Below are 21499 nucleotides of genomic sequence, written 5' to 3'. Positions count from 1 at the left end.
TGTAGGACATTCATGATAATGAATGGATGAATGGTATATATTGTATATGTACTGTTTTGCAGGTTATGAAGTGACTAGTATGGCCCAAATAGGATAGAAAATATGGTCTGCGTACCATTAATTTGAATGTAATTGGTCTAAAGTACCAAATTTGTTTTTCAATTTAAATATGGTCTGCGTACCATCAAATAGTTGTAATGAGTTTTAATTATAGCTTATCCTATTTGGAGAAAATGGCGCCTCCCACGGTGAAATTCAAGACGAAGTTTCCATTTTCGAGACGGACTTTGAAGTTGAAGCTTCAAGATGAAGTCGGGCCATACTAGATCACATTTATCTTATGCATGCTTTAAGTTATTTATTGCTTTAAATATGTCTTAATTATGCATGAGATTGTGGCTTGATTATGTTGCATGATTAAGGATTTTAGTTCACTTAAAATCTAACCAACATAGTAAGAGCCTTAAGTTCCAAACTTAAAAATTGAGTTAAAAGGTGCCATGCCAAAATAACACTTACTTGGATATCCTTTACATCGATCTTAGTAATAGTTTTCCGCCATAGCGAGGTGTTACTTGTCGATACTAAAGGGGTAAGGTACACAAATAATTGTGAGTACATGTTAGTTTTGGTGAAACTCAACGATATAAGTAAGGAGTCCTTTTATGTCGTGGCAAACTCGATAGGTTTACCTAATAAGTTCTTAGACGTACCTATCAACCAAGAGTAGTTTCTAGACTATTAGCAAAAGGCTTTTGCTTACCTAAAAGATTTTAGAATTGAGTCTAAATACATAATGTGCTTAATTCTTCAATGGATTTTAGGATCTTGGAATCATTTTATTCACACCTTCCGGAACACATAACTTGAATAAAATGCTTAATGAACATTGAATTATGCATGTATGCTAGAATTTAAGTTTATTAAGAGAAACTGTGAATGGTTATTTATTTGTTTATTCTTTTCAATTGTAGTTTTAATTATGGCAAACAACAATTCATACAACATTCGATCAATTCTCGAAAAGGAGAAGTTGAGCGGGAAAAACATCATTGACTGGCAAAGGAACTTGCAAATAGTTCTTATGCAGGAAGAAAAGGAGTATGTCCTGGAAGAGGCGATGCCCGAAGCCGCAGGCGACGGGGTCACTCAGGCAGCCCTTAATCGTTGGATTGATGCCAACAAGGATGTGAAATGTCTAATGCTCGCCACCATGAGTGCAGATCTGCAGAAAACGTTCATCAACTCAGATGCTTTCACAATCATCAGTGAGTTGAAGAACATGTTCCAAGATCTGGCTCGAGTCGAATGATTCGAGACTCATAGGCAAATTCTTGAGACCAAGCTTAAGAAAGGCGAGCCCGTAAGTCCACATGTTCTCAAAATGATTGGACTCATTGAGAATATGAGTCGGCTGGACCAGCAATTCTCTCAGGAAATGGTTGTAGACACCATCCTCCATTCTCTTCATAACGGGTATGATCAGTTCAAACTGAACTACAGTATGAATAGTCTGGAAAAAACGCTCACTGACCTTCACGGTATGCTGAAGACCGCTGAAAAGACGCTCAAAAGTGATAAGCAGGATGTGCTTATGGTGCGTGGGGGCAAGTTCAAGAAATCTGGAAAGAAGAGGAATGCTAAGAAAGGTGGAAACAAGGCCAGCCCAACTAAGCAAACTGGAGCCAAGTCTGAAAAGAGGAAGGTCAGTCAACCCACTTCTGAATCCGAATGCTTCTACTGCAAGAAGAAGGGTCATTGGAAGAGAGATTGCTTGAAGCTAAAGGAAGATCAGAAGAACGGAACAGTCGTTTCATCTTCAGGTATTTTCGTTATAGACTGTATACTTGCTAATTCAACTTCTTGGGTATTAGATACAGGTTGTGGCTCACACTTATGTTCCAATTCACAGGGACTAAGAAGAAGTAGAAAGTTAAGCAAGGGTGAAGTCGACCTACGAGTGGGAAATGGAGCACGGATTGCTGCATTAGCTGTAGGAACTTATTATTTGTCGTTGCCCTCTGGGCTAGTTTTGGAATTGGAAGAGTGTTTCCATGTTCCAAGTCTTACTAAAAACATCATTTCAGTTTCTTGCTTAGATGCTAAGGGATTTTCCTTTTTAATAAAAGACAATAGTTGTTCGTTTTATTTTAAAGAGGTGTTTTATGGATCTGCTAGATTAGTCAATGGACTTTATTTATTAGATCACGACAAACAAGTTTATAACATAAATACCAAAAAGGCCAAAAAGGATGATTCAGATCTCACCTATCTTTGGCATTGTCGATTAGGCCATATTAACTTGAAACGCATGGAAAGACTTCAAAAAGAAGGAATTCTAGAACCATTTGACTTAGAGGATTATGGTAAGTGCGAATCATGTTTACTTGGCAAAATGACAAAGCAACCTTTCTCTAAAGTTGGAGAAAGAGCAACTGAACTATTGGTTTTAATCCATACAGATGTATGTGGACCAATGAGTACAAATGCTAGAGGTGGTTTCAGCTACTTTATCACTTTCACTGATGACTTCAGTAGATATGGTTATGTCTACCTAATGAAGCATAAGTCTGAATCCTTTGACAAATTCAAGGAATTTCAGAGTGAAGTAGAGAATCAATTAGGCAAGAAGATTAAGGCACTGCGGTCTGATAGAGGCGGTGAATATCTGAGCTATGAATTTGATGACCATCTGAAAGAATGTGGAATTCTATCGGAATTGACTCCTCCTGGAACACCACAATGGAACGGTGTGTCAGAACGGAGGAACATAACCTTGCTAGACATGGTTAGGTCAATGATGGGTCAGGCCGAACTTCCATTAGAATTTTGGGGACATGCACTAAATACAGCTGCACTCACTATAAATAGAGCTTCGCCTAAAGCTGTCGAAAAGACTCCATATGAGTTATGGTTTGGAAAGCCTCCAAAAGTGTCTTTTCTTAATATTTGGGGATGTGAAGTATACGTCAAACGATTAATTTCAGACAAACTTCATCCGAAATCTGACAAATGTATCCTTGTGGGCTATCCAAAGGAAACAAAGGGGTATTACTTCTACAATACATCTAAGAACAAGGTGTTTGTTGCTCGAGATGGTATCTTTTTGGAGAAGAATCACATTTCCAAAATGACAAGTGGGAGAAAAGTAGACCTCGATGAAATTCGAGTCGAACAACAAACTCTAGAGAATGCTCAAGATGACATTCAGGATGAAACTCAGAGATCTTTAGAAGTATCTGGTGAGAATCATTGTCAATCTAGAGATGTAACCCCGCGTAGATCGCAGAGATATAGATCTCAACCGGAAAGGTACTTAGGTATTTTGACGAACGAGAGCTATGATGTTTTATTACTTGAAAGTGATGAACATGCGACTTACAAACAAGCTATGACGAGCCCTAGCTCCAAGCAATGGCTAGAAGCCATGCAATTTGAATTAGACTCCATGTCAGAAAACCAAGTATGGGATTTGGTTGATTTGCCATATGGCTACCAAGCCATTGGAAGCAAATGGGTTTTCAAACTGAAAAAGGACAAGGATGGGAAACTTGAAGTTTTCAAAGCTAGATTGGTTGCAAAAGGTTACAGGCAAGTCCACGGTGTGGATTACGATGAAACCTTTTCACCAGTTGCAATGCTAAAGTCTATTCGGATAATTAGCAATCGCTGCATATTACGATTACGAAATAAGGCAGATGCATGTCAAAACCGCTTTCTTAAACGGCGTTTTAACAGAAACTGTGTTTATGACACAGCCTGAAGGTTTTGAGGATCCAAAGAATGCTAAAAAGGTATGCAAGCTAAAGAAATCAATCTACGGATTGAAGCAGGCATCAAGGAGCTGGAATATACAATTTGATGAAGCAGTCAGTGACTTTGGTTTCATCAAGAACGCAGACGAATCTTGTGTATACAAGAAGGTCAGTGGGAGCAAAATTGCTTTCCTAGTATTATATGTCGACGACATATTACTTATCGGAAATGACATTCCTATGTTGAACTCTGTCAAGATTTGGCTTGGGAAATGTTTTTCGATGAAGGATCTAGGAGAAGCACAGTACATATTGGGCATCAAGATTTACAGAGATAGATCTAAAAGGATGATTGGACTTAGTCAAAGCACTTATATCAATAAGGTGCTTGATAGGTTCAAGATGGCAGACTCCAAGCGAGGCTACCTACCCATGTCTCATGGAATAACTCTAAGCAAGACTCAGTGCCCAAAAACACTTGATGAGCGTAGACGAATGAGTGGGATTCCATATACATCATTGATTGGTTCAATAATGTATGCTATGATATGTACATGCCCGGATGTTGCGTACGCACTCAGTGCTACGAGCAGATACCAGTCAGACCCAGGAGAGGCACATTGGACTGCTGCCAAGAATATTCTGAAGTACCTGAAAAGGCGCAAAGATGACTTCCTGGTCTATGGTGGAGATGATGAATTAATTGTTAAAGGCTATACGGACGCAAGTTTCCAAACCGACAAAGATGATTTCAGATCACAGTCTGGGTTTGTCTTCTGCCTCAACGGAGGTGCAGTAAGCTGGAAAAGTGCTAAGCAAAGCACCATTGCGGATTCTACAACTGAAGCGGAGTACATTGCTGCACATGAAGCAGCAAAGGAAGCTATATGGCTAAGGAAGTTCATAGGTGAACTTGGTGTAGTCCCCTCCATTAAAGGACCAATAGCCCTGTATTGTGATAATAACGGAACTATTGCACAGGCAAAGGAGCCTAGACACCACCAAAGAGTCAAGCATGTACTTCGTAGATTTCACCTTCTACGAGAGTTCGTTGAAAGAAAAGAAGTCGAGATAAGCAAGATTGGAACTGATAACAACATATCAGATCCATTAACTAAACCTCTGCCGCAGGCGAAGCACAACTCGCACACTGCAGCTATGGGAATCAAGCATATTGGAGAATGGCTTTGATGTCCTTGTTTAATGTTTTACAGTTTTAGAGTTTAATTCTTTGTAAAACATTATTGGTTAAATATTCACAATAAATGAATAGAATTCATTTTTCCATTTAATTTGTGGTTTATTAAATGATGAGTCCCTTCAATTTGACGATATATTCAAGATAGACTGTCAGGACCAGTCCTTTGACTAAGAAATGTCTATCAAGTGAACTTGAATGTCAAAGGTTGAAAATGGTCCCTGGTCGGAGTTTTCTATAAAATTGGACGCATAGAAAACGTTAGAAGACTAGAATTCAAGATGACTAGTAGTTCTGTTTCTTGAACTATGTGGACATGGCAATGTCATAATCATTTGCATAGATACTTACTTCGGGAAGACTAGTATCGGACAGACCTATGAAACTTTACTGTAAGAGATGAAAATCTGTCATAAGTAAATTTCATTAAAATTATTAGACACTAAATCCTCAATACCTGAGTGATTTAAGATTACTTGTTTGAGAACTGGTTGCTTTGACGTTGACCAACCGTCGCACCGTAAAAGGAGGCTATAAAGGCAACGCTCAGGTAATCACCTATCAAACGAAGTCTAATCTCAAGATCGCAAGATTGCGACTGTCCTCCCATAAATCGGGATGAGATGCTTAAAAGTTGTACAAGGCCACTCGGAGAGCTAGAAACTGTAAAATGCATGGTCGTGCTCGGATGAATCATAGGTTATGATTATCTGTTTATTTGATCAGTTGAACTCTGAAACCGAGAAACACCTCTGGACATAATAAGGATGACAACTCTTACCTTATGTTCAAGAGCAAGCATCGAGCGACAAAGGAATTAGGAAATGCACACTTGTCCCTAAGGACAAGTTGGAGACTGAAGGAAATAACGCCCTTGGTCCAAGTATGCATTTAATATTAAGTCTAATAAATGCGGTTCAGTATTAATTAACAAGTTAATAATTCAGTGAGATCAAGTGAGCTGAATGCATAGGTAGAGGCCGCTTCAGTTCAAGTGGAATTAATGATATTAATCCACAGCTTACTCTTGACTGAACCCGTAGGGTCACACAAATAGTACGTAAATGGATCAAGTATTTAATGGCATTAAATACTCCATCTATGGATATTCGGAATCGATGGATCTTGGTTTCAGTGGGAGCTGATATCGTCACAAGCAAGAAAAGAATACTCCGGAAACGATGATATTACCGGAAACGGAAATATGGATCGTATCGGAAATATAAATATTATCCAAGTCGTAGATGTGGCCGGAAACAGAAACATGGTACGTATCGGAAAATATTAATGGAAATGGAAATATTGCCGGAATCGGAAATATTTGCGGAAACGGAAATATTGTCAGAATCGGAAATATTATCGGAATCGAAAAATAATTTCGGAAACGGAAATATTAAATATTTGTTCGAAACGGAAATTAATTCCGGAATCGAAAATTTTAAATATTGTTTGTATCGGAAATGAATTCCGGAATCGGAAATTTAATCGGAAGCGTATCGTACAAATTAGCATCGGACGAGGCTCGCTAGACGAAGGCCCAGCACGAAGTCAGGCCGTCACCCAGCAAGCCACACGCATCAACAACACACGCCAAGCCTCGACCAGGCCCAGCGCAAGCCAGGCCCAGCCAAGGCCTTGGGCGCGCGCGCGGACAAAGGCAGCGGGCATTGTCCAAGGCGCTGTGCGCTCAGGGTGGGCCGCAAGGCCTGCGCGGGTGTACGGTGCTCATGCGATGCTCGTGTGCGGATCCTAAAGCTATCGGGATTCGATAAAAGTTTAAATCCTAAACCTATTAGATAAAGTTTATTTAATATAGTCCTAGCAGGATTCTAATTAAATTAATTCGTATCCTAATAGGATTCCAGTTCCTTTTCCATACCTCTATAAATAGGTGCCTAAGGTCATAATTTATAGAAACAATTGAAGTATTCTAAAGGTAAGTTTTTGAAGAAAAATCAGCCACTCTCTTGCCCCTAATCAGCCGAAATCTATACTACCTTAACGGCGATTCTAGTTGGTCAAGCTTAAGGCGGATCCGGACGTGTTGTGGACTATCTACGGAGGGACGACACTTGGAGTCCTAAAGACTTGTTCTTGTTCGGTTCGGGCGCAGCTAGGGAGGGCACGCAACAAAGTGTATGCATCTAAACTATGCTAAATGATTATGTGTAAATAATATGCTTTCCTTGCTTTATGGTTTTTCCGCATGATTTATGTTTTTTCATATGTATCATAACCTATCAATATGTCCTTCACCCAAGGTGCATTAAGTCTAATACCAAAGGTTCAGATTAATTGCAAACAATTAATTCAGTGAGATCAAGTGATCGAAACAGCTAGCTGGAGCAATGCTTCCGATCAGTGAGTTCTAATGGATATTAAACTCACAACTTACTCTTGATTGAACCTACAAGGTCAGACCAATGACACTTAACAGATCACCGGATTAAATGAATCGGAAATTCATTTAATAGCCTTTCGGGATTTAAGTTGGAAACGTATTATACGATACGACCTTGCATCGGAATCGTATATCGTATCGCGAATATTCGTAAGCTAGGCGAGACGAATAAATCGTATCGTACGACGGTGATTCGTCGTATACGAAACGATAAATAATATATCGGAAATATATTTAATCGCGAATACGAGGAGCGGCCCACGAGCTGAGTGCACGAAGCACTCAAGGCCCATGGGCGCGCACACGACTATGCGAGCAAGCAAAGCAAACGCAGCAGCATCGAGGCCCTTGTGGTGCGGAGCTGTGCGCGTGCGTACGGGCCAAGACCACGACACAGCAGCAGCGCGGCCCACGGCCCACTGGTTGTGCGTGTCCGTGTGTTTGGCGTGCGGGCTTGCTAGCCGGCCTTGCCTCATGGCTTGGTCGGTTAGTAAGGTTATGTAAATAACCTTATAACCTAATTTCCAACTTAGCACAATCATAACACAATACACACAACCCTTGGAGAAAACAGAGAACCCTAATTCTCTTTGTGCCTCCATAGTGTGTTCATCCCAAAAGGCAAAGTATCTTGATCGATTGTCTAAGCTACGATAATCAAGACGGATCTGAACGTGTCGGTGAACCAAGTAGAGGAACGAAAAGTGGAGTTCTTTGTTCGTGTTCGTAGACAGATTATTGTGGAAAACACGCTTCGAATGTAAGTTTGCTTAATTTGTGCTTTATACATGTTTCCTGGCTTTGGGGATTGTTTCCGCACATGTTATTATGTTTAACTGTATTCCCCTACAGATACCATTATCCTTGTTAGGTGATTGGAGTAACTCCAGGCGGAAATCGCAATTGCTAAGAACATTTCCAAATTCAAGATCCAAAATCCAACCCCCGAGACCGTTCCCCTTTCGGTTCTCCGTACAAAATACAACTTTCTAAATCCAATTTCAAAATCCAAGTACAATCTCAACTAGTAGACCATCCCATTGGTTTTACTATGCCTTTTCCACTCAAAATCATATAAGGCAATTCAAATTCGGGCGCCGACCCACAAAACCGAGCATGCCGGGCCCCGTCCCGTAAAATCGGAATTCAAAAACCCGAGAAAGGCTTGTTTTTAGGCGCTAAACGATGCCTTAACCTCCAAGAAAATACAAAACGCCAAACCTAGTACTATTCGTACAACAGGTACAACGCTACAAGACGAAACAAGGACGATTCCCCGTCCTTGCTTTGGCGGCATTCAAGCCACGTCAGCAGCGCACAGCGCTGGCCTGGCGCCCTGCGCTGGCGTGTGCTGGCGTTTTGCATCATTCCCTCCTATAAATACCCCTCATTTCCATCGAAAAAAGGGGGAGCACAACAATACAACGTCGTAATTTCGACATTACGTCTCCAAATACAACACAAAGCTCCTCAAAAACACATACAAAATTCCTAAAATCCAAAGCAATTGGGAGCTCTTGCCTAAATCTAACTAGGTAAATCCGAATCCCATTCTAATCTACTATGTTTCTTTGATTCCAAATGATTAGCAAGTTGGTGTTTTTTAATCAATAAAAAACACCACTTGCAACAATCACACATGTTTTTCCATAAATACAAACTTTTTCAAAATACAAAATACAATTTTCAAAGATTCAAGGATGTCCAAGTTGTTTACAATCATCTCTTGGGCTAGAATCACCATCAAACATGGGGTAATCAAAGATAAGCACCTTTTAACATTTAAAGGTTTAGTCTTTGACATTCAAAACTCCATTTTCAATATACAAATTCAAGTCTTCAATTTTCAAAGATCTTGCCATGTTTAGGGTTATTCATAGTTATTTCCCTAAACTAGGATCATTTGAAGTTCAAATTTCAATCATTTCAAGTTGAAATTTCAATCATTTCAAGTTCAAACACTTCAATATTCAAGCTTTCAATTTCAAGTTTAATATGCAAAATCTAGGATATTTGGGTTGGGCAACCTCTCCCAAGTTGAGATTTTTGGCTTTGAATTCGTGTCGGGCGCACTTATTTTTAAGGAGCCGCTTGGCGTTCGAATCTCATGTGCCCAAGTACAAATTTCAATTATGCACCTTTCAATATTGCAATTTCAATATCGCACCTTTCAATATCGCACTTTCAATATCGCACTTTCAATATCGCACTTTCAATACCTCAATTTCAATACCGCAATTTCAATTCCGCACTTTCAATTCCGCATCTTTACTTGCCTAGTCCATTTCTAGGCAATGTGGACCTACTCCCTAGTCCTTTTCTAGGGGGTCTTGTATTTACTAATTCCGCACTTTATTTAGTATTGTGATGTTGCTTTATGTGCTTTATCGCTTTCATCACCAACATGCTAAATACAACAAAATACAAAGGTTACATCACTCTTAACAAAGATATTTTTGGACAAACCGGCCTTAGGTTCCTTAAATCAATCTTTAAAGCAAAGTGACCACCGTACAATTAGAAATTCTATTTTGCTCTAAAATTCAAACCCACATAGTCTAATCTAGGGTTTATTTTTCGAACTAATGTTGTGCCAACGTACTTGAATATTTCTAAAGCTCGCCGAATAAGCATTTTCGTTCCCGAGCCCGGATCTCACCCATCCGTTTCAAGGATTCAAGGCCTTATCCAAAAATAGAGTCATTTGCGGTCTTTCCAAACAAGACCTTAAATAAAGTTTGGTGGCGACTCCTTCGAGGGGCAAAAATTCAAACGGTTCTCTAAACAAACCGGCCTCCCCCCTTGTAGGAAACGGGAAAAAACATACAAAAAAAATCCCCCTACAACTATGGTATGTGTCACTACACCCAAGTTCTCACTCATGTTGAATGGTTCCACTCATGGTTTTTTTGCATCTAAAAGAGGGTTAAGGCAGTGGGATCCCCTGTCACCCTTACTCTTTGTTGTGTGTATGGAGTACTTATCAAGGATATTGTTGAAATTGGGCCAGGAAGATGGTTTTATGTTCCACCCTATAGATGTAGACTTACCCATCTATGTTTTGCAGATGACCTCATTCTATGCTGTAAAGGGGAGACAACTTTTATTTCAATGCTTCTTCAATGCTTCAAACTGTTCTCTGACACTTCTGGTCTGAAGGCTAACATTCAGAAGTCCGCTTTTTATTGTGCTAGTATGCAGCAAGAGGTAATTAAGCAGGTTGTGGATCTTTCTGGGTTCACCATTGGCACTTTCCCTTTCAGATACTTTGGAGTACCAATATATTTCAAGAGAATCACAAATGCGGATTGTGAAAGCTTGGTGGATAAAATGCTGGCTAGAATCAAGATATGGAGTTCAAGGAATTTGTCTTTTGCTAGTAGGATCACTCTCATCAATGCTGTGTTGATGAGTATCCATTCTTACTGGGCTCAGGTGTTTGTTCTCCCTAAATATGTTCTTAATACTGTGGAGACTATCTGTAGAGCTTTCTTGTGGTAAGGAACTTATTTCAGCTCTAAACCTGGGTATATTGCTTGGGAGAAGGTTTGTGCAGAAAAAAAGGAAGGGGGCGGGGGTTAGGGATTAGGAATGTACAGGCATGGAATATTAGTGCCCTAGGAAAATATGTGTGGGCAATTGCCAAGAAGCAAGATTCTTTGTGGGTGAGATGGATAAATGCCATCTATGTGAAAGGGGGAAACTGGTGGGAGTATCTCAAGGAAATAATGCCCTTGGTCCAAGTATACATTCAATGCTAAGTCTAATAAATGCGGTTCAGTATTAATTAATTAAACAAGTTAATAATTCAGTGAGATCAAGTGAGCTGAATGCCTAGCTAGAGACCGCTTCAGTTCAAGTGGAATTAATAATATTAATCCACAGCTTACTCTTGAATGAACTCGTAGGGTCACACAAATAGTACGTGAACGGATCAAGTATTTAGGTAAATTAAATACTCTAATTATGAATATTCAAAATCAACGGATCTCGGTTCCAGTGGGAGCTGAAATCATCAAAAGGCAAAATATGAATATTCCGGAAATGATGATATTGCCGGAAAAGGAAATATGGATCATAACGGAAATATAAATATTATCCAAGTCGTAGATGTTGCCGGAAACGGAAACATGGTACGTATCGGAAAATATTATCGGAAATAGAAATATTACCGGAATCGGAAATATTGCCGGAAATGGAAATATTACTGGAATCGGAAATATTGTCGGAATCGGAAATAAATTCCGGAATCGGAAATATTAAATATTTGTTCGAATCGGAAATAAATTCCGGAATCGGAAATATTAAATATTGTTCGAATCGGAAATGAATTCCGGAATCGGAAAACGAATCGGAAGTGCGACGTAAGAAACGATCGACGAACGAGCTTGCTAGACGCAAGGCCCAGCACGAAGCCAGGCCCGCGCCTAGCGAAGCCCGCGCGCACAGCAAGCAGCAAGGCAACCCCAGCGCGCAAGCAGCGAGCAAGGCAGGCCCAGCCGCAAGCGAGCAAGGCAAAGGCCCAGCAGCAGCGCCCACGATGGGCCGCGTGCTGCCAGCGCCCTGCCTTGGGCCGAGCCAATGCTACGTACGACCAATTCCTTGGTCGTTTAGGATTCCTTGATTAAATCGTTTTCCTAATTCTACACGGATAAATGTTTTTGTGTTTGATTAAAACATTAAATTCTAAAGGATTAATTTAACTAGAATTCTAATAGATTTAGTTAGTTGAATCCTAGTAGAAATCTAAGTCCGTTATTTCCACCCTATAAATACGTGGTTCATACTCACAATTTATATACAACAATTCAATAAGTATTCATATAGTTTAAGTTCAAGTACGAATTTAATAAATTGCCTAAATATATAATTAAGCTTTCGAATAAACATATACCTTAGAGAATATCCTAGTTGGTTGAATCTAAGGCGGATCCGAACGTGCTGTGGACTATTTACGGAGGGGCGACATTTGGAGTCCTAAACTTGTTCTTGTTCAGTTCAAGAGAAGCTAGGGAAGGCACGCATCACATGTATGTATCTTAAATTATGCGAATTGACTATGTGGCAATTAATTTGGATTCCTGGCTTTATGGTTTTTCCGCATGAAATATATGATTTATATTTGTCATAACCTAACAGTGGTATCACGAGCCTCTAATTAATTCGATAATCAATTATAGTTAACATGGTTAAATTTTATAAATTTGCAATGAATTAAAGGGGTGATTAATTTCGTTGTATGTAATTAATTGCAAATTCGTGCGATTATTTGATTATATGTTCGCAAGATTTTTCGGCATTTTTGTCAATAATGGTCGGAATCGTATAATTTCATAGTGAATTTCGCATGTAAACGACGTTTTAAAATTTTGACAAGAATCATAGATTTGTCGCCGAACCCAGAATTCCCAAATCCGAAGCCTAACTATGACTTTTCAGAGGTTTTAGTTTTTCAAACGTAAAATTTGTAATTTTTATGATGTTAAATTAAATATTTGCGAATCTTGTATGTAAATCTTGAATCTATGATTGACCTACTGTATATGTTTAACAATTTCAAAGCCTAATCTTGTTAATTATACAACCTAATTTGTAATTGTAATTAATTTGTTGAAATTCGAATAATTTAGAATTTGTTGAAATTCGAATAATTTAGAATTTGTTTTGATTTTCTTAATTAATTAGCAATTTAATTAGGATCCTATGATTAAAAACCACCATAAAATTTGTTAAAATTGAAAAAGTTTTAAAATTTTATGACCTAGATTTGAATCCATCAAAATAAATATAATCGGAAACTAATTTGAATAATAAATTTTCGATTTTTCGCCTAAATTTATGAAATTAATATGAATTAACTATTAATTTGTCAATAAATTTAAATTATAAAGTTTAGATTTTATGAAAATCGTTCACGAATCATGCACGATTAATAATATATTTTATGGAACCAACTTTTGTCAATAAAATGGTTATTAATTTGTCAATAAAATTTTAATAATTTTACAGTAAAGTGGTTAAATTTTATAAATTTTGTCAATGAACTATTAATTTGTCAATACAATGGTTATTAATTAATTAATATTTCGATATTAATTAATTATTTATTTTTAAATAGGATAATAACAAAGGGCGGTTATCAGTAACTGTCATATGGTTTCCTATTTAATCCAATGCATTAGGTTAAATTACGTTTTATCATTTAGGTTAGTGGCCTACGTGCATGTGAGGCTTGCGGTGTGTGAGTGTGGCCGGTCAAGGCCTTGTGTCTTGGCCGATTATACTAAATATAACTCTAGGGTTATATTCCACACACTAGTCAGTTTTTCCACAACAAAAATGTTCTTCTCGAAAAAGCAAACACTCTTGAATATTGTCTAAGCTACGATTATCAAGACGGATCTGAATGTGTTGGTGAACCAAATAGAGGAGCGACAATTGGAGTTCTTTGTTCGTGTTTGTTGATACTAAACTCGGGAAAACACGCTTTGAATGTAAGTACGCTTATCTGTGCTTTATACATGTTTCCTGGCTTTGGGGATGTTCCGCACATGTTATATGTTTAACTGCATTACCCTACAATGGTGTCATGAGCCTTATGTATTCAAAGCATTTTTTAGCATGATTTTTTTTGTGTGTGTGCTGTCGATTTTTTTGGATTTTTTGTTGAATTTTTCGATTTTTTTATGGATTATTGGATGAATCGTGTAATAAGTTCTGAATTCAAAAAGTTTCAAAATTTCGACTTTTCTGACCCTAATCTGATTGAAAAAGATTTTCTAAGATCAATTCATGAGAACGGAATTGCAAAAACAGGCCTCGAAATATGAGTTTTTGGGCGTTTTTGTTAATAAACGAATTAAAATTAACAAATTCGGAAAGATTTTCAATTAATTGGTCGACCTAAACTACTCGGAATTGATTGAAATTTTGACCTAATGCTGTTGGGTATATTTTAAAATTACGCTAAAAATTTCGGCCATAAATGTTAAGTATAAACCCTAATTTCACTTTCCCCAAATTCGTAAATTTTAGATCGCTAATTGATTTTTTAAATAATTTAGATCTGGAAATTTGGTTAATTGGGAAAGGGAATATAATTTCATATAAAGTGGTAGTCTTTATAAATTATTGGATTAAAATTTTGATCAGATTCGTTAATTTTAATAAACACTTAAACCAAATTGGTAAAAATCTGAAATTTAAATGTTTAGAACGATTTAAAGTTTTTAGATTCGATTATCAAAATGTTCAAATTTTTTGTTGACATTGTTCGTTCGTTAAAATTTGAATATAGTTAGCCTAGATTTAATAAATTTTGCAAAATCGGATTGTTGTAAAAATTAATTAAATCGTAAAGTCGTTATTTTTTTAAAATAAAAATTGTTAATTTTGTGAAAAATAACTAAATGCAAATGTGTTCGTGAAATTGAAATTTCTTTTTAATTAGTTGGTTCGTAAGCACGAACCAAAGGCACGAACAAAAGGGGTGTGCGGTGCGTATGGCTCGTCGTAGCCATACGGGCTGCCTCCCCGTAGCCAAGCCACAGCAACGCGGGAAGCAGCAAGCGAGATGCGTGCCGCGCGCGCTGGGCGAGTGAGCGAGCAAGGAAGGAGAGACTTGCCTTGCGAGCTGCGAGCAAGCAAGGGGCAAGGCTGCCTTGCCTTGGGCGCAGCGTCGAGCATCACAGCAGCGACACAACATGCCACGAAGCAGTGACGAGCTGCGGCAGTGTGTGCAATGGCTTGCGGGGAATGGGCGACGAGCTCATGGGCCTCGTAGGCCACACAGCACATGGCAGTGCTGGGCTGGGCGCAAGCCTAGCCCGCATTGCACAATTTTGGCATTTTTCGTTTCGTTGGGCTTTAATTTTAATATTTTCATTAAATATGGCTAACGGGATAATTAATTAATTATTTTATTTAACTTGGGTCGGGCCGTGAGTTTAGTTTAATATTTAAATATTTAATTATCCGGAATAATTATTGGTTTGAGTGGGAGCCGCTTAATGAAATTAAAATGAAATAATTATTTTAATTATTTTCGTAGGTCGCTTTATTTTAATTAAATTAAATTTTAATTAGAATAAATTCTAAGGATTAATAATTTGAAATTGATTAATCTTTTAGAACGCGTTTATGTGAACGTGAATTTTAAATAATTCACGTAAATACTTGCATATTTAATTGGGCCATTCGTTTTAGGATACGAATGGATGAATGCATAGAATGTATATTTTATGTAATGCAGGTACTCCAAGTGACTAGTATGGCCAATCTAGGATAGTTAAATACGACTTGCGAACCGTTTTATCTTTGAATGTAAAGTTTTAATATATGGTTTGCATACCATTGAAATTTTGATGTAATTTTATTATTTCAAGTATTTCTAAGTTTAGAACTTTAAGTTAGCATTGAATGAAGATTCAAGACGATGTCAAGCTAACAAAATGGTGAAGAAGATTGGATGCTTCGAGACAAGAGTTTTGGGCCATACTAGTTCACCAATTTAATTTATGCACTATATATTATGCGTGTATGAATATATTATGCATGAATGTTGTTTGTATGCTTGATTAGATTTAGTTCACTAAATAATCGAACCAACATAGAAACAACTAGGTCCAAAGTAATATTGAGTTCAAAAGTTGCCTTCCAAATCAAGCACTTACAAAAATCTAAGGATCTAACGTAGTAGGTTTACACTAAAGTGAGGTGCTATTTTAGTTGACTTAGATGGTAAGGCGTCCCAAAGGAGCACGTTGATTGTGGTTTTAATTAACTCAAACAATAATGGCATATGTTGTGGCAATGGGATAAATTATGGTATTAATTTATTAACCAAGAGTAATTTGGAGATTACTAGCAATAGGTTTTGCTTACCTAGAATCTTAAAAGACTTAAGACATGCCAAAGCTGCTTAAGGATTTAGGACTTTTAAGGTCTTGTGATCGCTTCATTATTTTTTGGACCATGTTTTGCTTTTGCATGAATGAAATGTTTAATAGCTTTAATGATTGCATGCTAGAATTTATTTTAAAATTATTAAGTTATGAATGGTTATTTTATTGCAAATTCTTTTCCAATGTAGTAATCAAATGGCCGCAACCAAAACAACAATCAAATCATCGGAAATTTTGGATGTCGAGTTAAACTTTACTAATTTTCTTGAATGGGAAAGGAAACTTATTGAAGTTTTGAATGTTAACGACATGCGCTATGTCATCGAACAACCTTTTCCTAGATATTATGCGTGGGGTATGACTCTAGATAGGTACATAAATTGGGCACTTCACAAGTACCTTGTCTCGGAGTTTATCCTAAAGTCTATTCCTGAAAATTGGAGAGGGAGGTTCATTACCTTTGAGCCTCATGCTCTCCTAAGTCAACTAAAGGATAGATGTTGTGTGAGGTATCAACCCAAGGGCCAAACTGGTGGCAACAGGGTTGATGAATTGGCTAATTCAATGAGCAATCTCAAGCTCATTACCCCACACAGGTCGTGTCTAGAGAACGAGCTTCTAGAGGCACAAAAGCGCATTTACTCAATTAAGATGGACAGAAACACACCAATTCGGTCTCATGTGAGTATGATGACTGGATTATTCTTCACAATGAGAGACTTGGCGGTTCCATCAGAGAGCCAATAGCTATTGCACTAGTGCTGAATTCTCTTCATAGGGATTATGAGGGGTTTAAGATGCATTATCTCTTTAATCAGAAAGAGAACACATTAAGTGAACTTATAGAATTGCTCGAGAAATTTGAGAAAATCCTCAAGTTCAAGCAAGACCCTTTGAATGTAAGGTGCACCAAATTCAAGAAAGTGTGCAAGGGGAAGAAAAGCAAGGCTGCATCTTCATCCACTCCCGGAGGGAAACTGGATCCTTCCAAGAGCAAGATGAGGAAGAATTCTTCTTCTTCAACATCGCAATGCTTCAATTGTAATGAAATTGGTCATTACAAACGAGATTGCCCTAAACTAAAGGAAGAGAAGAAGGACGGAAATATTGCTTCTCCTTCAGGTATGTATGTTATACATTGTAATCTTGCTAATTCTACTTCTTGGGTATTAGATACTGGTTGTTGCTCACACTTATGTTCCAATTCGCAGGGACTAAGGAGAATTATAAAGCTTGATAAAGGCGAGATGGATCTACGCGTGGGAAATGGAGTACGGATTTCTGCATTAGCCGTAGGATCTTATTTTATTTCTTTGCCTAGTGGTTTTGTTTTGGAACTAGAAAACTGTTACTATGTTCCTAGTATCACCAGAAACATAATTTTCGTTTCAAGTTTGGATTCTAAAGGTTTAAGTTTTCAATTTAAAGACAATAGTTGCTCTTTTGCTTTAAATGGAATGTTTTATGGTTCACCACAACAAGAAAATGGTATATATGTGCTAGATACGAGCAAACACATTTATAACATACTCCCTCTGTCCCAGATTAGTTGTTACACTTTCTTTTTTCGTCCGTCCCAGATTAGTTGTTACACTTCTAAATTAGGAATGACCCCACAATTATTATATTGTCTCTCTCTTCCCACTAAATTCTTTTTTGTCCCCACGCCCTCTCTCATTCAATTAAAAAAATACCCCACTAACTCCTATCACATCTACTTTTTCAATAAAATAACAATTGATAACCAAACAACCACTTATCACCTAAAACTATGTGCAAAGGTAAGTGCAACAACTAATATGGGACGGAGGGACTAAATACTAAAAAGGCTAAACTAGTGATTCCGATCTCATATATCTGTGGCATTGTCGATTAGGCCATATAAACACAAAGCGCACGGAATTATTTCAACGGAAGGGAATTCTAGAATCATTCGACTTAGAGAAGATTGATCAATGCGAATCTTGTTTACTTGGGAAAACGACAAAGCAACCTTTCTCAAAGGTGGGAGAAAGAGCAAGCGAACTACTAGGGCTAATACATACAGACGTATGTGGGCCTATGAGTACGAAATCTAGAGGACATTTCAGCTATTTTATAACATTTACGGACGATTTCAGTAGATATGGCTATATTTAATTAATGAAACACAAGTCTGAATCATTTGGGAAATTCCGAGAATTTCAAAATGAAGTAGAGAATCAACATGGCAAGAAAATCAAAGCTCTAAGATCAGATCGAGGAGGTGAATATCTTAGCCACGAGTTTAATGACCATCTAAAAGAATGCGCTATTCTTTCCGAATTGACTGCTCCGGGGACACCTCAATGGAATGGAGTGTCGGAACGGAGGAACAGGACCTTACTTGATATGGTCTGGTCAATGATGGGTCAAGTCGAACTCCCTTTACAATTTTGGGGACATGCGTTGTAAACAGAAGCACTCACACTGAATCGTGCTCCGTCAAAAGTTGTTGAAAAGACTCCATACGAATTATGGACTGGGAAACTTCCAAAGTTGTCTTTTCTAAAGATTTGGGGTTGCGAAGCATATGTCAAGCGATTAATTTCGAACAAGCTCGAAGAAAAATCTGACAAATGTTTCTTCGTTGGGTATCCAAAAAAAACAAAGGGGTATTACTTCAACAACAAGTCAGAGAACAAAGTATTCGTTGCTCGTGACGGTGTCTTTTTGGAAAAAATCATATTTCCAAATTGACAAGTGGGAGAATAATAGACCTCGAAGATATTCGCGACGAACAACGAACCAAGAACTCTTTAGAAGCAGTTCAAGGTGAAGAACCTCCAAGGCCTTTAGAAGAGCCAGTGGGAGTAGTTCCTCAAAACGTTGTTGCCCCTCGTAAATCAAATAGAACTAAGGTTCAGCCGGACAGAGGGACAGGCGTCCTCTTGACTGAAAACTGAAGGAAATAATGCCCTTGGTCCAAGTATGCATTGAATAATAAGTCTAATAAATGCGGTTCAGTGTTAATTAATTATACAAGTTAATAATTCAGTGAGATCAAGTGAACTGTATGCCTAGCTAGAGGTCGCTTCAGTTCAAGTGGAATTAATAATATTAATCCACAGCTTACTCATGACTGAACCCTTAGGATCACACAAATAGTACGTGAACGGATCAAATATTTAAGGGAATTAAATACTCCATTTATGGATATTCAGAATTGACGGATCTCGGTTCCAGTGGGAGCTGAAATCGTCAAAAGGCAAGTTATGAATACTCCGGAAACGATGATATTGCGGGAAACGGAAATATGGATCGTATCGGAAATATAAATATCATCCAAGTCGTAGATGTTGCCGGAAATGGAAACATGGTACGTATCGGAAAATATTATCGGAAATGGAAATATTGCCAGAATCGAAAATATTGCCGGAAACGGAAATATTGTCGGAATCGAAAATATTATCGGAATCGAAAATATTATCGGTAACGGAAAATAATTCCGGAATCGGAAAATAATTCCGGAATCGGAAATATAATTCCGGGATCGGAAATATTAAATATTGTTCGAAACGGAAATGAATTCCGGAATCGGAAAATTAATCGGAAGCGCGTCGTACGAAATAAACATCGGACGAGCTTGCTAGACGCAAGGCCCAGCACGAAGCCAGGCCTGCGCCTAGCGAAGCCCGCGCACAGCAAGGCGAGTCAGCAGCCCGCCATGGCAAGGAAGGCCCAGCCAAGCAGCACGCAAGGCCAGGCCCAGCGAGCTAGGCAAGGCCAGCAGGCTGGCGCTCCCAAGCATGGGCTGCGAGCCAGCACTGCTGGGCAGAGCTCCGCGCGCGCGCGCCCAGCGCCCTTCGTGGGTTGTGCGTGTGTGCGTTGAGTTCGTGCATGCATCGAATCCTTAAGCGTTTAGGATTAGTTCATTTAAAGATTATTTTCCTAAAACTACTAGAATTAGTTGTTGAGTTAAACACTAAATTAATAGATTTAATTAGCATCTAATTCTAATAGAATTAGATAAGTTGAATCCTTGTAGGTTTCTAGTTCCGATAATCCTACCCTATAAATAGGTGATGGCATTCACAATTTATAAGATATCAATTCAAGTATTCATATAATTTTAAGTTAAAAACTAAAGTTAATGATTTTCCACAAAATTATAACCGAATAACATAATACCTTAGGCTAAATTCTAGTTAATTGAATCTAAGGCGGATCTGAACGTGTTGTGGACTATCTACGGAGGGACTACACTTGGAGTCCTAAACTTGTTCTTGTTCGATTCGGGAGCAGCTAGGGAAGGCACGCTTCGAATGTATGCATCCTAAATTATGCTAATTGTTATGTGGCAATTAATTTGGATTCCTGGATTTATGGTTTTTTCGCATGAAATATATGTTTTATATTTGTCATAACCTAACAGTGGTATCACGAGCCTCTAATTAATTTCATAATAAATTATAGCTAACATGGTTAAATTTTATAAATTTGCAATAAATTAAAGGGGTGATTAATTTCGATTTTTGTAATTAATTGCAAATTCGTGCAATTATTTAATTATATGTTCGCAAGATTTTCGGCAGTTTTGTCAATAATGGTCGGAATCGTATAATTTTATAGTGAATTTCGCATGTAAACGGCGTTTTAAAATTTTGACTAAAATCATAGATTTGATGCCAAACCCAGAATTCCCAAATTCGAAGCCTAACTATGACTTTTCGGAGGTTTTAGTTTTTCGAACGCAAAATTTGTAATTTTTAGATGTTAAATTAAATATTTGCGATTCTTGTTTGTAAATCTTGAATCTAAGATTGACCTACTGTATAGGTATAACAATTTTAATGCCTAAGCTTGTTAATTATACAACCTAATTTGTAATTGTAATTAATTTGTCGAAATTCGAATAATTTAAAATTTGATTTGATTTTCATAATTAATTAGCAATTTAATTAGGAATCCATGATTAAAAACCACCGTAAAATTGTTAAAATTAAAAAAATTTAAAATTTTATGACCTAGATTTGAATCCATAAAAATAAATATAATCGGAAATTAATTTGAATAATAAATTTTCGATTTTTCGCCCTAAATTTATGAAATAATAAGATTTATTAATTAGTCGATAAATTTAAATAATAAAGTTTTGATTTTTATAAAAAAAATTCACGAATCTTGCACGCACGAAGCAATGGACGCTAAGTGTTACCCTTAAGGGATGTTGTGGTGCGGGCATGCGACGACGAGCAAGGGAGCTCGTCGCTCATGCGGTACG

The 21499-nt window shown here is 37.7% G+C and overlaps 1 protein-coding gene across 1 annotated transcript; it reads left to right on the top strand.

Annotated features, from left to right (window-relative positions):
• The first annotated feature begins 10202 nt into the window (after positions 1 to 10202).
• Positions 10203 to 10855, top strand: LOC130469827 (uncharacterized). The gene is made up of 2 exons (XM_056839333.1): positions 10203 to 10323; positions 10422 to 10855. The coding sequence occupies exons 1-2, from the start codon at positions 10203 to 10205 to the stop codon at positions 10853 to 10855; spliced, it is 555 nt and encodes a 184-aa protein (XP_056695311.1).
• Positions 10856 to 21499: the final 10644 nt, after the last annotated feature.

The sequence above is a fragment of the Spinacia oleracea genome, chromosome 3, assembly GCF_020520425.1.
Source record: "Spinacia oleracea cultivar Varoflay chromosome 3, BTI_SOV_V1, whole genome shotgun sequence".
Lineage (NCBI taxonomy): Eukaryota > Viridiplantae > Streptophyta > Magnoliopsida > Caryophyllales > Amaranthaceae > Spinacia > Spinacia oleracea.
This window is presented reverse-complemented; position numbering and strand designations above follow the sequence as displayed.